The sequence below is a fragment of the Dromiciops gliroides genome, chromosome 2 (genome assembly GCF_019393635.1).
Source record: "Dromiciops gliroides isolate mDroGli1 chromosome 2, mDroGli1.pri, whole genome shotgun sequence".
Taxonomy (NCBI): Eukaryota; Metazoa; Chordata; class Mammalia; order Microbiotheria; family Microbiotheriidae; genus Dromiciops; species Dromiciops gliroides.
The window spans coordinates 93,243,770-93,259,839 of record NC_057862.1 but is presented as its reverse complement, the minus strand read 5'-3'; the positions used below and the strand labels follow the sequence as shown (position 1 = coordinate 93,259,839).

At 36.0% G+C, this 16,070-nt stretch overlaps 1 protein-coding gene across 1 annotated transcript in view; it reads right to left on the bottom strand.

Moving 5' to 3' along the window:
- Window positions 1-16,070, bottom strand: part of RAB11FIP2 (RAB11 family interacting protein 2) — a 77,863-nt gene that overhangs the window by 49,455 nt on the left and 12,338 nt on the right. Inside the window, exon 3 of the mRNA XM_043984882.1 lies at window positions 15,374-15,842. Within this exon, the coding sequence (XP_043840817.1) occupies window positions 15,374-15,842 (469 nt within the window). The remainder of the gene's footprint in view (window positions 1-15,373; window positions 15,843-16,070) is intronic.

The window sequence follows — 16,070 nt, the reverse complement described above, 5'->3', positions numbered from 1 at the left end:
GTAAAACCGTCTCGGCAGATGGGCTAAACCAGGTTGAGGGTAACCAAAAGGTTTCAAACCTGTCAGTGAGTTAGGGGGATGTCTACCCCAAGCATGTGAAGACTTCCTCTGGCCAAATGGGTGGATGAGAACAATTTGTTCCAAAGGCCATGAAGGTGGGTGAAGCAGGCGCTGTGGAGCACTCAGAGCTTGGTCAGATATTGAAGGCGCCATGGTCATCCACCGCATACCGAGCCACTGCCAGTCTTCTTGACTTTTATCTTGCCACTGGACTTGGACGACTCTGGAAGAGAAAGTGAGGCTGATGACTTTGTGCAACTCTGCCTCACTTAAATCCGATTCATGCTCACATCACCTCATGATGTCAATGGTCTTCTTCAAAAACGAAGGATGACAACAGTTTGGTTGCATTATTTATTATGCTGCTAGTTTTCCTAATATTGAACCAACCTGCATTCCTAGCATATCTCTAACCTGCTCATAGTAAATTATCTTTGTGTCATATTGCTATCTTCAGTTTGCTAATACTTTGTACCTCAACTTTAAAATTCTTGCTTCAAATTTCTTCTAGGAATTCTGGTTGACCATGTGGCTAAGTTTCTTTGTGACTTTATAGATTTGTTGGAGTCATTCTCTTCTTCCAAGTGTGTCTTGAATGTCTTTTGTCTCCATAATAGTTCTTTAGGGTGGGTCTTTTTATGCTACTCATTCTTATAGTCTTTCTTCCTGAACTTGGACTTTGTTTTAGGGTCCAGTTCTGTACACTTCTGGAGGGAATATATAAAACTTGTTTGGTCCTGATTTGAAATCTCTGGCCTCCTGCTGCTGTTTTCTTCAAGTATTAAAGAGTTTTCTTCTTCAAAAGTCTCACAGGCAGCTCAGGCCCACAACCTGCTCAAATCAGTATGATATTTAGTTCAAGTCTGATTGCTGCCCTCCTAACTCTGAGCTTTCATGAGCTCTTCTGACCACGCTTTGAGTCTGAGCCATACCACTGTAGGTGTGCCCCTGCCCCTCCAGGTGGGTGGCTCCAGCCCCTTTCAGCTAGCAGCAAGACTGTGCAGGTTCAGAGAGACAGAATTACAGGCTCACCTTTAGTTTGAGTATCCCTCCCTGGTCACTCAGATGCAAACCTCAGAGAGCTGAAGGCAAAAATCTGAGATCTGGCTCTAGGGTAAGAACCATACAGCTGCTACTCACTTCTACTTCTGTCCCTTGTTGAGTCAATATGCAGCCTGAGGCCCAGGTCAGATGCCCCTTCTTGCAGGTCCCCTCCTCAGTCTATACTAGGTCTGTGAAAGAGATCTGGAGTCAGAGCAACAGAGCTGTTAGCTGGCCCCTGTTCCTTCTCCCTGCCTAGCATAAAACCTATTCCCTTCTGGATCCATTATTCCTTCTTGCTCTTGTTCTAATACATAGCTTCATTTGGCTTAAAGTTTGTATCAGTGCCTTCTTGGCTAGACTGGGTACCCATTACCCAAAGATCTCGGTCCTATCTATGTTGACCTAAGCTGCAAAAATGCCTCAATGTGTTTTCTTCTTGGATTTTCCCATCACAAGTAGATCTGGCATTCTTTGAAGGTGTTGTTTTGGAGTATTTCTGGAGAACCGGGCTACACTGATTCCTCTATACTTTTAGTTTCTATTTATCCATCTTGTTTGCACAGCTAGCATGAGAGACTATCAAATATTTTGCTAAAATATAGATAAGCCTAATCTCTATAATTTCCCTGACCAAGCTAATAATTATCAGAAAAAGAAATGAGATTATTCTGGCATGGCCTGTTCTCAAAGCCATGTTGGGTTTTTTTGGCAATCACTGCCTCCTCTTCTAGAAATTCACTACTGAATAATTCTTTAAAAAAATTTTTTAAGAATTTCAGGGAGGGGGCGGCTAGATGGCGCAGTGGATAAAGCACCAGCCCTGGATTCAGGAGTACCTGAGTTCAAATCTGGCCTCAGACATTTAACACTTACTAGCTGTGTGACCCTGGGCAAGTCACTTAATCCCTATTGCCTCACTTAAAAAAAAAAAAGGAATTTCAGCAAGAATTTAGGTAAAATTTACTGAATTATAGTTTGCAGGTACATTCTCTTCCTTGTCTTGAAAATTCAACATTTTTACCTTTTATACTTGTAGCACCTTTCCCATTCTACATGATCTTTCAGAGATCATTGACAAGCACTCATATCTTCTAGTTCTTTAAATACCGTGGCCTGAAGTGAATCTGAGTCTGGCTTCCTGAACCCATTCTCAGTAGTGCCCACTATTCTCCCTACTTTTCTTGATTTTCAATTCCCACTGAGCCATTTTTTTGTCCTTTTCACTACAAAAAAAATTTTTTTTCTTGAAAGAAAAATAATAGAAGGAAAAGAAAAGCTGAGTATATATGCCTTCTCTCCATTTTCTCTTATCATTCCATCTATGCTAAACTGCTGTCCCAACCCTTTTGACCTTCTTTTCTTTAGAATAGCTCCGTCAAAACCCTTTGTCACTGCCATTTTTGGTACTCCTTATCTTCAGCTCATACTAAGCCTTAGCTCTATAAAACTTCTTAATATTTTCTGTCACTCTCCTATATTCAGTCATTATTACTTCCTTTGCTTTTGTGTGTGTAAACATATACATATGTGTGTAAGTTGACTGAATTTCTTCCATACTTACACTAGTCTCTAAACAATTCCCTTTTCCCTCTCATCAAAATTACTTCTCTTAATGTTTCCAATTTCATTTTTGAGAATTTTTTCTCCTTGGGTTGATCTACCCTGGACATTTTTAGTCAGTAGAATACTCTTATCTTTTCCCTAAATCTTTTGAAATCTGTCCCAATATCTAGGGTACATTGTCAGACTTATTTTTTACTTTCTGTTCCTTTATGTCCAGTGCTGGACTTTCTGGGTTTAAATCCAATTCAGATACTTACTAGCTATGTAATCAGTCTCAGTTTCTTTACTTGTAAAATGAAGATCATAATCACACCTACCTCACAAGTTTGTTGTGAGGATCAAGAGATATATAAGCACTCTGCAAACCTCAATATCATCAACAATCGTTCTCACCTTTTTCAGTGGTGTTCAGATAGAAACAATACTGAGACAAGTCCTTACACTGCTATTCTTTCATATTTAATGTTGTATAGACCCTTGGAATTTAAAAAAGTATTAGATTGCAGACTCACTGAAAGCATCTTCAGAATAGGGATGACATACATCTCAGCCTACTTCTACATGATTTTGATTTCTGCTCGGTTTCTATGTTTTTTGTTTCTTTTTTAATTTTGTAGGACAATGAGGGCTAAGTGACTTGCTCAGGGTCACACAGCTAGTAAGTGTCAAGTGCCTGAGGCCAAATTTGAACTCAGGTCCTCCTGAATCCAGGGCCAGTGCTTTATCCACTACACCACCTAGCTGCACCCTGGATTTCTATATTTTTAAAGCTTTTGGAGCTTGTAGGTTATGAGTATTTAGCATAGCAATAGCTATTAAAAACTTTGTTCTTCAGTTTTTGTGGCTCTGTGTTATCATTAAAGAATATAAGGTAACGTAAACTAAAACACATAACATACAAACTTTGTTGAATACTGTTGAATTATAATGACCAAGCATGGCCTTGCAGAAGCATTAAGAAAATGCATATTCTGCCATGCTGGCTTGGGTAGAGGACTATGGCTATGGAATACTGCACATGCTGTCAGATTAGTCTGTTGCTTAGTTTTGCTCAGCTGTTTCTTTTCCCCCTTTCTTTAAACTTTGTTTCATGGAATAGCTTACTGAGAAAGGTAGGGAGTAGGAGGTTCTTCAGAAATGTAATGTTAAAATGAGAGCCATCAATACAAAGAAAAATTTTTTTTTAAATAAAGTGCTATGAGATAGGATGAGAGAAATAAATTCAATTGGGGACTATTAATAGTAAGTGTGAATTGTTTGCATTGTAAAGGATGTCTCATTACGCTGAGTGGTAGAACTTCAGAGATGCTTGGGGGACATGCCTTCTATTTTTGATCTGAATAGGGCATATATCTGCTTAAATGTGGTTAAGTAATTTCTTAGATTCTGGTTAACAATAACTTTGCCATCTTAGGGTGATATTATCTTATAAATACTCTAAAATATCATACGAGCTGACATGCTAATATTAACCCCAACAGGACTGGTGCTACTTGAACACCCAGTTGGCTTTGCAATTTACATCGATTGATATTGTCTTTCAATTAATAAATTTTGGCTGATTAATAAATAATCCTTTGTTCACTGTAGTACCGAGGCCAGGGAAATAAAAATCATAAATGTCTCTTTAATAATGTATATTTCCACATGTGAAACTGATTTTTTCCCCCCTTAGTGTCACAGTGATCTGTTATGTGTACTCTCTTATAACTGAGGCCTAAATATGCTTTTTAGATGCCAGTATGAGCTGGTAACCTAGAATGTATCCATGATTCAAAATATTTAAACAGGTTTAAGTTTCAAATCTTTAGAACATTGCCAATATGGTCAAGAAACATGTAACTTATTATAAAGTGATGTGTCTATAACACCCATGTAAAAAAGTTTATTAAATCCATTATTAATTGAAATTTTTTCAAAAACTTTAGGCAAACTGTCCCAAAAATCTTATTTTCATTGAAGCTTAATAGATTTTTAAACTCATTAGTTTTGTTATAATGCTAATTTAACCGTTTAAAAAGAAAACCAACTAGTGTATGCTCCTTGTGATCAAAGCTTATTAATACTATATTGTACAGTTTTAATTTTGAAAACTAATGATTATTTTTCTCTCAATTGTCAAATCCTATGTGAAGAATGATTTGCCTTTTTTTTAACTTATGAGCAAAACTATTAGGAAATTTAATACTTAGGAAAATGTGTAGCCAAATTTAAAAAACAAACAAAAAACCCTTGTCAGATGATACTTTTAAAATCCATTAATCTATTAGTGCCCAGGGATTTACCGAATGCAGCCAATGAATAATGGCTAAAACCATTAGATATTCAGTATGATTAGTTCCCTTAACAGTAACCGGAACTTTCATACATAAACTCCCTGGACACTACTTGAAACTTTTATTCTTTGTCATCCTAATACTCATTACAATAACTCTTCATTAATTGCTCTATTTCCCTGTGGGTTAATTTGCAGTAGACCAACCATTCTATCCTCCTAACTCTAATACAAATCAATATCTATATTCTTCAAAATTTAAAGTAAAACAAAACAGAAACCTCTAACAAAAAAGTCAAACTTTTGTTAAGTTATTTTACTAAGAAAGAGAATGAGAAAACAAACCAAAAAAAAAAATCCACAAAAACTGCTGTGGTCCAATAAACTGATGTGAAAATTTCTCAATTTACAGCACTTGACAGGTGCTAAAAGAAAAGCATCTTTAATTTTAATGTGTTGTTAGGACCTCTTTAGAGAGACTCTACAAGTTATTAACAAGGTCCTCTGAGACAGGAGACGGGTAATTAACAAGACCTATGGAGATATAGTTTAGGTAATTAACGAGCTCTTATGCACTGGACACAGGATAACACATAGAGAATCCAATAGTTAAAGTGAACAGGTTGTTACGACATGATCAGATGTAGGAATCAAGTTCTTCCCATGTTCCTGATAAGACTTTTTAAAAATGCTTCATAAATTGATATTCCTTTGTAATACACTGATTCTTATAAATCAATTTCTGGCTTTTAAAATGGTTTCAGTAGAATTTAATTTTGATTTGGAATCTAGGGGAGTAGGAAGCCTATTACATGTACAGATTAATTGTCAATCATCCACTGAATAGTTTTGAGAAAAATTCTAAGTTTAATTTTTTCAATTTGTTTTCACAAGTATGTTGTTGGCAGGGATATCTTCCTTTGGATTCTAAATGTTCACAATAGTCCCTGACGCTATCTACACTAAATAGTGACTATGCCATGATGCTGTCCTGATTTTGTATAAAAATATTATTAGGAGTTTTTGATCCCCATAGACTTGGAGATTAATGTTCAATAAAAGCAGTATGTCTGAGGCTGAAGCTGGCTAGGAGGTTTTACCCATGAATGAAATCAGAGCAGCAATTGTTGAGGTTGGAAATCTGCTCTATAACTCAAATGCGTAAGAGGCTATGCCTAGGTGCATTACAGATAAACCCAGTTTTGATATTTTGTTCTATGTCCAGCCTGACATAGCTAGATGTCCAATTCTATGTCTAACTTTGATTCTCATTGCTTTTGTGGAAACAACCTGACTCAAGGAGCTGTGAATGGAACAAATCAGTGTTTTGTACCGAAAGGGTTGTAGACATTTCATTTATAGTACTCAAGTAATTCAGGCTATTCATTTGAGATTTTTTTCCCCATCCTCAATTATATTCTAATTTTGCTAGTTTTATGCAAACAGAAATAACTCAAAAATTTAGACATGTAAGTTTCTAATAATAGCATGCAATCTATCCTTTATTTAGGATTGTTCTCCTTATTTTGTTTTTCAATTGGAATTTTATTTTAAAATACTTCCCTCTCACCCTTTCTATCTTGGTTTTTTTTCTTTTCAATAAAGCCTTTAGTTTCTTCCATTCTCCATTTCTTCTTTCCTACCATTTTATTTTTTCCCATGTCCTAATTTTTAAATTTACTTTATCAGTATTTTTTTCTGTTTTAACATTGTCTTCCTTGCTAAATATATCCTTCCCACTTCCCCTATTTAACTATCACTTGTATCAAAAAACTTGAAAGTAGAGGGGGGAAACATCAACATAGCAACATCAACAACATCAAGCAACATCAACATTCTGTACCTATTCTACATCCTTGGTGGAGATGAGGAAACAAGTTTTCTCAACATTTTTTTTTTAAGTGAGGTAATTGGGGTTAAGTGACTTGCCCAGGGTCACACAGCTAGTAAGTGTTAAGTGTCTGAGGCCAAATTTGAACTCAGGTCCTCCTGACTCCAGGGCCCATGCGCTGCCCCTGAACATTTCTTTAGGACCAAATTTGGTCATTACAGTTACAAAAGGTCCAGGGTTTTTTGTTGTTGTTCTTTTCATTTACATTGTTATGAGCTTGCTTTCTTTCTTTCTTTCTTTCTTTTTTTTGCGGGGTAATGAGGGTTAAGTGACTTGCCCCAGGGCCACACAGCTAGTAAGTGTCAAGTGTCTGAGGCTGGATTTGAACTCAAGTACTCCTGAATCCAGAGCCAATGCTTTATCCACTGCGCCACCTAGCTGCCCCATGAGCTTTCTTTATGTTCTCTTCCTGGTTCTTATTTCACCCTGAACCATATTTTCCCATACTTCTCTGAATTCTCATCATCATTTCTCATTATGGAGTACTATTACATGACATTTATCTACTGTGAATTGTTTAGTCATCTCCCAGTTGTCAAATACTTTGTTCTCAGTTTTTTGTTACCATGAATAACTGTTGCTATATATGGGACCTTTTTGTTTTAAAGTATGGACATCTTAGTCACATTCTTAGCATAGCTACAAACTGCTTTACAGCATGGTTGGATCAATTCAATTGGAGCAATGCTTTAATGTGCCTGCCTTTTCATAGCTCTTCTGACACGGACTTTTCCCAAAAATGTTTGTAATCTATGTCAGCTTGTGGGTGGCAAGGTAAAATTTCAGTTGTTTTGACTTACATTTGTGCTATTATTAGTAATTTGGAGCAGTCTTTCATAAGGAACTATTCATATTCTTTGTTTTATCCATTGGTAAATGATTTTTAAAATATTATATATATATCTATTAATTTTCTATATATTTTCTATATATCCTGCACAACATATCCTATCAGAGATACTTCATGCAAAGATTTTTCACTCTACATGTTACTCATCATTTTCATTCATGAAAAAGCATTATAGACTAGTAAACTAGAAACTATTTTATCTTTTGTGAGCACCTCTATTTGAACAAATGAAGCACTTATTAAGCACTAACTATATGCAAAGTACCATGTTAAATGCTAGGGTTACAACAAGAAAATTAAGACAGTCCCTGCCTCAAGGAATTCACATTGTAATGGTAGAGAAGACACCCATGTTAGATTTCAGCTAAGTGCCATGGAGCTTAGTGTGCAGCCTCCTTAATATCATTTCCATTGCTAAAATCATTTATCGGTTTCTAATGCTGAATTACTTAACAGTGCTAAGGACTTTGGTGGTAAGAACTTTCTTTTCTGTACAGAAACAGTTACCAGGCTGCAGAATCTCCACAAGGGCTATTTACCAGAATGATTAAGAGTACTAGAATGGAAGCAGTGCTATTCCCAAGGCTCTTGGGGTGTTCAGAGTTCTGGGTTGTCTCCATCCAAGTTTGAGTGAAAATGGTGGTCAAAGTGGAGGTGGTTTGACTTGCCTAACACATGCTGCCCACTCTGGGTGCCCAGCTGCTTCAGCCAAGCTGGCTTGTCTTCCCCATGTGTGGAAGTCAGTGACAGCTGGTGGGAATGGCTGGCCCTTTCTCCACAGGAAGTGCTTCCCCTGATGAGATCTATGAGGGCTGGATTGAAGTACAACCACTTATTTGAGTATCGCTGTCACTCTTAGGAATCCTATGCCCATCTGACTATTGGTGGCAGTTGGTCAGCAGTTGTTGCTAGTGGTGATGAAGAAGGTGGGCCCTCTTTCCACAATGATTTCTCCCCTTGATGAGGCAACGGAAACAAAAAGGAACCAAAATTATCATTTTGGGGTAGATTCAGCAGTCACAAGAGAAAAAAGTTCATCACCCAATTGTTGGGTAATAAGATATCCTGGTATTCAAATGCATAACAAGAGCCATTCCCAACTCATAAATGGACAAAGGATATGAATAGGCAGTTTTCAGAAGAAGAAATCCAAGCTATCAATGGTCAATTTAAAAAATGTTCTAAATTAGTAATAATTAGAGAAATGTAAATCAAAATAACACTGAGCTTTTACCTCAAGAAAGACTCATCAGATTGGCAAAGTTGACCCAAATAAAGGAAAATGGAAAATGTTACAAGGGGCTGTGGGAAGACAGGTACAGTAATGCACTGATGGTTGAATTGTGAACTGGCTCAACCATTCTGGAAAACAATTTGGAACTATTTATTTAATTACCAAATAGCTATTAAACTGTGCATAACCTCTGATCTAGCAATACCACTACTAGGTCTATACTCCAAAGAGATCAAAGGTAGAAAAGGACCAATATGTACAAAAAATATTTTTTTGTGGTAGCCAGGAACTGAAAGCTAAAAGAATGTCTATCAAATGAGAAATAGCTTAACAAAACATGATTTATGAATTTGATGAAAAATTATTGTGCTATAAGAAATGGTGAAGGGGATGGCTTCAGAGAAACCTAGCACTTGTACAGAATGATGCAGAGTGAGATAAGCAGAATCAGAAGTTTGTATGGTAATAACAATACAGTAAAGACAAAAAAAATTGGAATGACTTGAAAATTCTAATAAAATGTAACCAAACACAATTTCAGAGATCTCATTAAAATATGCATCCTACCTAGTGAGAGGTGATGGATGAGGGGCTCAGAGAGCAGACTGAAATTGTTTTAGACATGGCTAATTAAGGAATTTGTTTTGCTTGACTATCCATCATTGTACCAGGGGTTTTATTTTTCTTGTTTTCTCAATGGGGGTAGAGGAGCTAAAAAGGAGAAAAGATAGATCTTCATTTGAAAATAAAATTTAATTAAAAAAAAATAAAGGGCATTGATCATATCCCTCCTCTAACTGAATACACTCCAGCAGCTTCCTATTATTTTAAGGATCAAATATAAACTTCTCTAGCTTTCAAAGTTCTTCACAACATGGCTTTTCTTATCTTTCCAGTCTCATCACATAGTCTTCCTTTCCACATATACTATAATCCAGCCAGACTGGTCTGTCATTTATATACAACACCCAACTGCTATCACTGTGCCTTTACATTGACAGTTTCTCATGTAACACATGTACTCTGGAATCCCTGATTTCCTTCAAGAGTCAACTCAAGTGCCACCTTATACATTAAGCCTTACTAATCCTTTAGCTGCTGCTGCCCTCCCATAACAATTATCACAGTGCCTGGCACATAGTAGGAACTTAATAAATGCTTACTGAGCGACTGCCTTCCTCCCTCCTAAAACTACCCTGAATTCATTCTGCATTATGCATACAATTCTATATAGACTGCATAATCCCCACAAGTAGAATGTTTCATATGTGTCTTGTACATAATCAGCACTTTGCATAATGCCTGGTACTTAGAAGGCACTTAATTGCTCACTGATTGACTGATTTAAATATATTCAAGTAGGGGCAGCTAGGTGGCACAGTGGATAAAGCATCAGCCCTAGATTCAAGGAGGACCTGAGTTCAAATCCGGCCTCAGACTCTTGACACTTACTAGCTGTGTGACCCTAAGCAAGTCACTTAACCCTCATTGCCCCTCAAAAAAAAAATCATAAAAAAAAAAAATAGAATGAATGAATGAATGGAGTAAATGTATGCAAGTAATTGTGGGACAAGGAGGCACTAGTTGCTCTAAGGATTAGGAGAGGCCTCCTATAGAAGCTGGTGTTTAAGATGAAACTGGAAAGAAACTATGAAATCTGAGAAGTAAAAGAGATTCATTCCATACATGAGGGGCCAGATTGTGCAAAAGACAAAATGATGAAAAATGGAATGCCATGTGTGGAGGGGAAAAAAAGCCAGTCTGAATGAAACATGTGGACCAGGTTATGAAGGGCTGCAAGTGCCTGATCCTGAAGGTAAGAAGGGAGTCACTGGAGTTTACTGAACAGGGGAATGACATGGTCAGACCTATACTCTAGAAATTGCACTTTAGCAGCCAGTAATGATCAATTTGGATTAATCAGGCACTAATCTATAGAGTTTCTTGAAGAATAAGCAAAGAAGTTTAGATCTGATATAACAGGCAAAAGGAAAATATTGTAGGTTCTTGAAAATGGGGGACGAGGAAAAGTAGTACTTTAGAATGATTAGTCTAGCTGGGAGAGAAGAACTGGAAAACAATGGAGCTCCCAAAACAACTGAAGGAAAGCAATAACAATTGTGCTAGTAACCAAAAAACAGGATTACCAAACAAACCAAAAGCAAATTGATGGGTTCTCCATCTCCAATTTAGCAATTCATTCTTTAAGTATATCATAGCATAGCAGAGTAGTTTTCAGGTTACAGTTAAAAATCTAAGGAATTAATACCTGAAATATCAAAAGTTAAATCAAAATATCAAAAGTTAAGTTAGGAGACAGTGATAGGGAGGAAACCTGTGATTTAGTTGGTATAGGGAAACCCAGTCAGTCAGTCATTAAATATTAGCACCTCTGCTAGGGAAATAAAAGAAGCAAAAGAAGCTAAAGACAGTGCCCTGCCCTCAAGGAGTTCAAAAGATGAAGAAACTCACTCTCTTGATGTATGTTGGTGTCTCCTTTGCAACTCAGTCTTAGAAAGCTGCATTAAGAGGTTAAGTGATTTGCCATGGTTGAATCCATCTTCCTGGCCCCAAGGTAGGCTCTATATTGTGTCAGTTTTATCACCACACACAAAGGTGACTTAGATAGTCAAGACAAGATTACAATTCTTCATCACTTTGCTGCATTACTTACATCACTGCTATGTAACACCATAACAGAGACACAATCAAGTACTCTGAAACTTAAGAGCTGCTTGACCCTCCACAAATCACTGAACCTCTGGTCCCCAATTTTCACATCTATGAAATGAGGGGGGTAGGCACCACGGCCTCTCAGGTCCCTTCCAGCTCTTACTCTATGATCCTATTAACTAAAGTCTTTTTTTCTTCCCTGCCAGACTTTATTGGCTAAGGAATGATATACCAGGAAATACTTTAAGCTTGTTCTTTAACACAGTCAAGACTGCCTGGTACATAGAGTTCTCTCTAGCAATATAAACTGTACCCTTCACTTAAGATAAACCTCTGATTTTTCCTGTTATGTTTAGTATGATACTAAGATGGAGACAACTAAGTGGCACAGTTGATAAAATACTGGAAGTGATGTCAGGAAGACCTGGGTTCAACTAACACTATCAGATACTTGCTTCACAACAGTCACTTTACTTTCTCTTAGCCTCAGTTTCCTCATTTATAAAATGGAGATAATAATAGCTCCTACCACAGAGTTGTTGGATCATATAATAAGATATTTCAAGAAATTTGCAAACTTTAAGGTACCACATAAATGCTAGCTACTATTATCATTCAACTCAGTTACAGATGAGGCACTCCAAACAAAAAATACTCACTACAATTCCCCCCACCAAACATTATCACAAACGTTTAACATTAGTTACAAAGAGAACCAGTGAAAATGTTGACTAGATCAGCTAATCTTTGACCATTAACAGAAAACAATTCAAAATATATGTCTTGTTGGTATTATCTATGACATAATCATAACATACAATAAACAGACTATTTTCATCCTGTGCTTTAATATGAAAAATCAACTAAATTATATTGTCACTGCAGGGGGTAAAATAGGGAAATACCTCCTCAGTGTTGAAATAACTTCTGAATGTATATATAAGATAAGGCTATTTTCCAAAGAGTTTGACCTCCTTTACCCATTACCCTTTAAACACTATCAATAAAAACTAGCTATCACTATGATCTGTCAAGCATTTTTATATGATGAGATTTTGTTTAAATCATAATCTTGAAGGTATTCTATATTTTGCTATGCTACATTGCAGGGCTTGAAAAATCCCAAGCACTGAGACATGGTACTTGAGGGAAATCTTACCTGAAACTATAGAGATGTGCTTCATTTTTTTCAACTGATATGCTTTTGTATTTTGCAATTACAATAACTTGAAAAGAGATACAATGTGCCAGATAGTGCCACAAATCTGAAAAGCAATAGCATCCAAATAAAGTATTCTAAGGATCAAATGCCAAATCACCAGAGGCATAGTAGAGAAAGTAATAAGTATGGGAATAAAAAAGAGAGAGTTGTCAGAAGGATCGGGAAAGGAAACAGATGGAATATAGAAAGGAATTATTAGTTACTATCTTCATTTTCCTATCCAGAAGTAGGATAGTCTGAATTTTCTCAGAGGATACTTTAAAGATTCTTCTGTCAAGATTCAGTGAGCCTAATTTGGGTCACAACCTGAGACTGGGAACCAATGCCCATGGGTAGCATGTTTTCTTTTTTTCTTTTTGTTTTTTCTTTCCTTGAAAGCCAAAAAACTCCTTTTGCTAAAGTTCTGAAGTTATTTCCTAGATTTCAAACAAATTTGTCAACCTATGGTATTTTACATTTAGCATCTCATTACTGAAAAGAGTCACTGATAATCTAATTCATCTATGTAAAACTTAACTATTTACAAAACAGCCCTAATTTCAATGAAAAATTCTGCATTATCTTTGAAGTAAGCCACTGGGCAAGCCTAGATGTGGCTAAATGGAATTCTTGATTTCAAAACTCAATAGCATTTGCACTTGGTTGGGTGAAAATGGCCCTGTAATCTCAGATTTGGTAACACAAGGATTTCACTTGAGCCACACAGTCTTTAACACTTTACAATTTTAAAAACTTTATCCTACTACTTTCCTTTCTTTTTCACTTAATTGAAATTTAAAGCTCCTCAAAACTTATTCAGGCCCTTGAAAGTAACTATCTTGTTTTAGACCAAACTTTTGCATAAAAGGTTGAATAAGAGAAAACAGAAAAAGGCAAAGGAGAGAGGGAATCACAGTGTAATGGAAAGAAAACCATAATTTAAACCATAATTAGAAGACCAGGGTTTGAGTAAGCTGTGTGGTGTTAACTAATTACATATACAATGTTACAGACCTTTAAGCCCTATGTAAATATTAAACATCATTGGACCTAATTGAATCTCAATTTCCACATCTATAAAATGAATCCTTTTCATAATTAACATTTTATGATTTTTTGATCTTATGAAACATAAATCAACCATAGCATATTGTTTACTGACTCCTTAGGATTTGGTGAAATGAGGCTTATTACAATATAAAAGAAATAAAATATTTAAAAGTAGGAGATATATATATATATATATATACATATATATATATATATATATATATGTAGACACATATGTGATTTTCAACGAAACGAAATGGTAATACTCTTATACTAACTAAATTTCTTTTGGGTATCATGTTAAAAAATCCACTGGATTTTACAGGGCAGCTAGGTGGCACAGTGGATAAAGTACTGGCCCTGGATTCAGGAGGACCTGAGTTCAAATACAGCCTCAGACACTTGACACTAGCTGGGTGACCCTGGGCAAGTCACTTAACCCTCATTGCCCTGCCCCCCACCCCAAAAAAATCCACTGGATTTTTCAAACCACAGCAAACCACTTAGTCTTTCTCAAGGCAAAAAAAAAGAAAAAAGTGTACATTTCCTCCAAATGTTTAGTTCCAATTCTGCTTGATAGATCTTTCTGTACATTAAAGTTCAAACACAGAAAACAGATAATGCAATATTTTTCAATAGAATTCCTCCTTATTAAAATAAAAGGTGTTGTGAGGTGGCAAGCAGGCAGCAGAAGGGGAAAAAGCAGAGCAAGATCTCATCATTGCTTTTCCACATAAATATATTGCAAATCTCTACAAATAAATGTTTTCATATTCTCCAACATCTGATACTTTCCTTAAAAATATAAACTGAATGCATATATTCCTTGACAGATATAAACTACTACATTACAGGTGAATTAGGAATTCTGAATTCTACTTCTGTCTTTGAGATTGATAATGCTATGATTTTGTATAAGCCACCACATGAGAAACAGTTATTCACCTGGAGTCTCAGGGCATATTACAAGAATTAAGAAATAAATGCTTACAATATAAAAATCTCAAACTGGTATCTTTAAGGAAGGCTACTCATCCAAAGGTCAAAGCACTATGAAAATTAGCTGTATATAAGGTAGTGGTTTTCAAAGTAGTCTACAACCTACAACTGGTCTGCTCCTGCTCTAAAGTCATGTGGCATAGGCTGGTCTCTTAAAGCATTAATATCTACAATATAACAATATTACTTCAAAACAGAAACATTTTTAATGAGTAAAATAGGATACCCATCACTATATCTCATCAAAAAGATTATCATTCATTCCTTAAATTTCACTGATGTTCTTAAAATTATAAGAAAATAGATAAAAGGAAGGATTTGTTGCCCCACTAGAATTACAAAGTATAGAACCACTGACACAAGAGGCATAAATACTGCTACAAAAACAAGATTGTCAACAAAAATAGTAATTTAAATGAAATGAATGAGTGGCCAAGCAAAAATATTTAAAATAATCAAGCATCTTGGGTGTTTTATTCCTTCATTTACATTACTTTTCAAAACACCACACTCCCGTCCAAGATTAAGCTTACCTAGAAGATGGCATCATGTTTGTAGTCCTGAAGTTTGTTGTAAACGGGTTTGTAGAATCATAATCAAAATAATCCTGGCGATTTTCACCAAATGCATTAGGTGATTTCAAGTCACAAGAACTGTCCGATCCCCCATTGCTAAGTTTGTCAGACCTCCTGCTATCTTTTTTCCCAGTCACTCTTTCAAAAAGACTAACTTTCTCCCTTTTCTCTCTTTTATTTTCTTTTTTGACTTCAACTGATTTTGAAAATACATTCACACCACTATCCCATGATTCACTGCTTTCTTCAAATGGATTTTTCTTTCTTGGCAGTGTTGCAAATTTTTGGGGTAATGAAGCAGTCACATTTGTAAATGGGTCATTTTGTGTTCCAAAAGACGATTCACCTTCATCAACTATGCTGTCAGGTTGGTTGATTTTAGAAGTATCAGCACTTAATGTTCTTCTGTGTGGAGATTTGAGACTTCCTGCAAACAATTTTGTAGTTAATACATAGCCAGTGAGACATTACATCATACTATTTGACACATTCAGTGTTCATACTGGTTCTGCTTTTAGAAGTTGAGCAATTAGTTATTTCAAGATATTAACCTTAAAAATAATTTTGTAAAATTCATTTTAAGAAGCCACTGGATAATGGCATAAAGGTTCTAGGCTAATGGCAATTACTGCATTAGTAGACGCGTGCCTAAGTT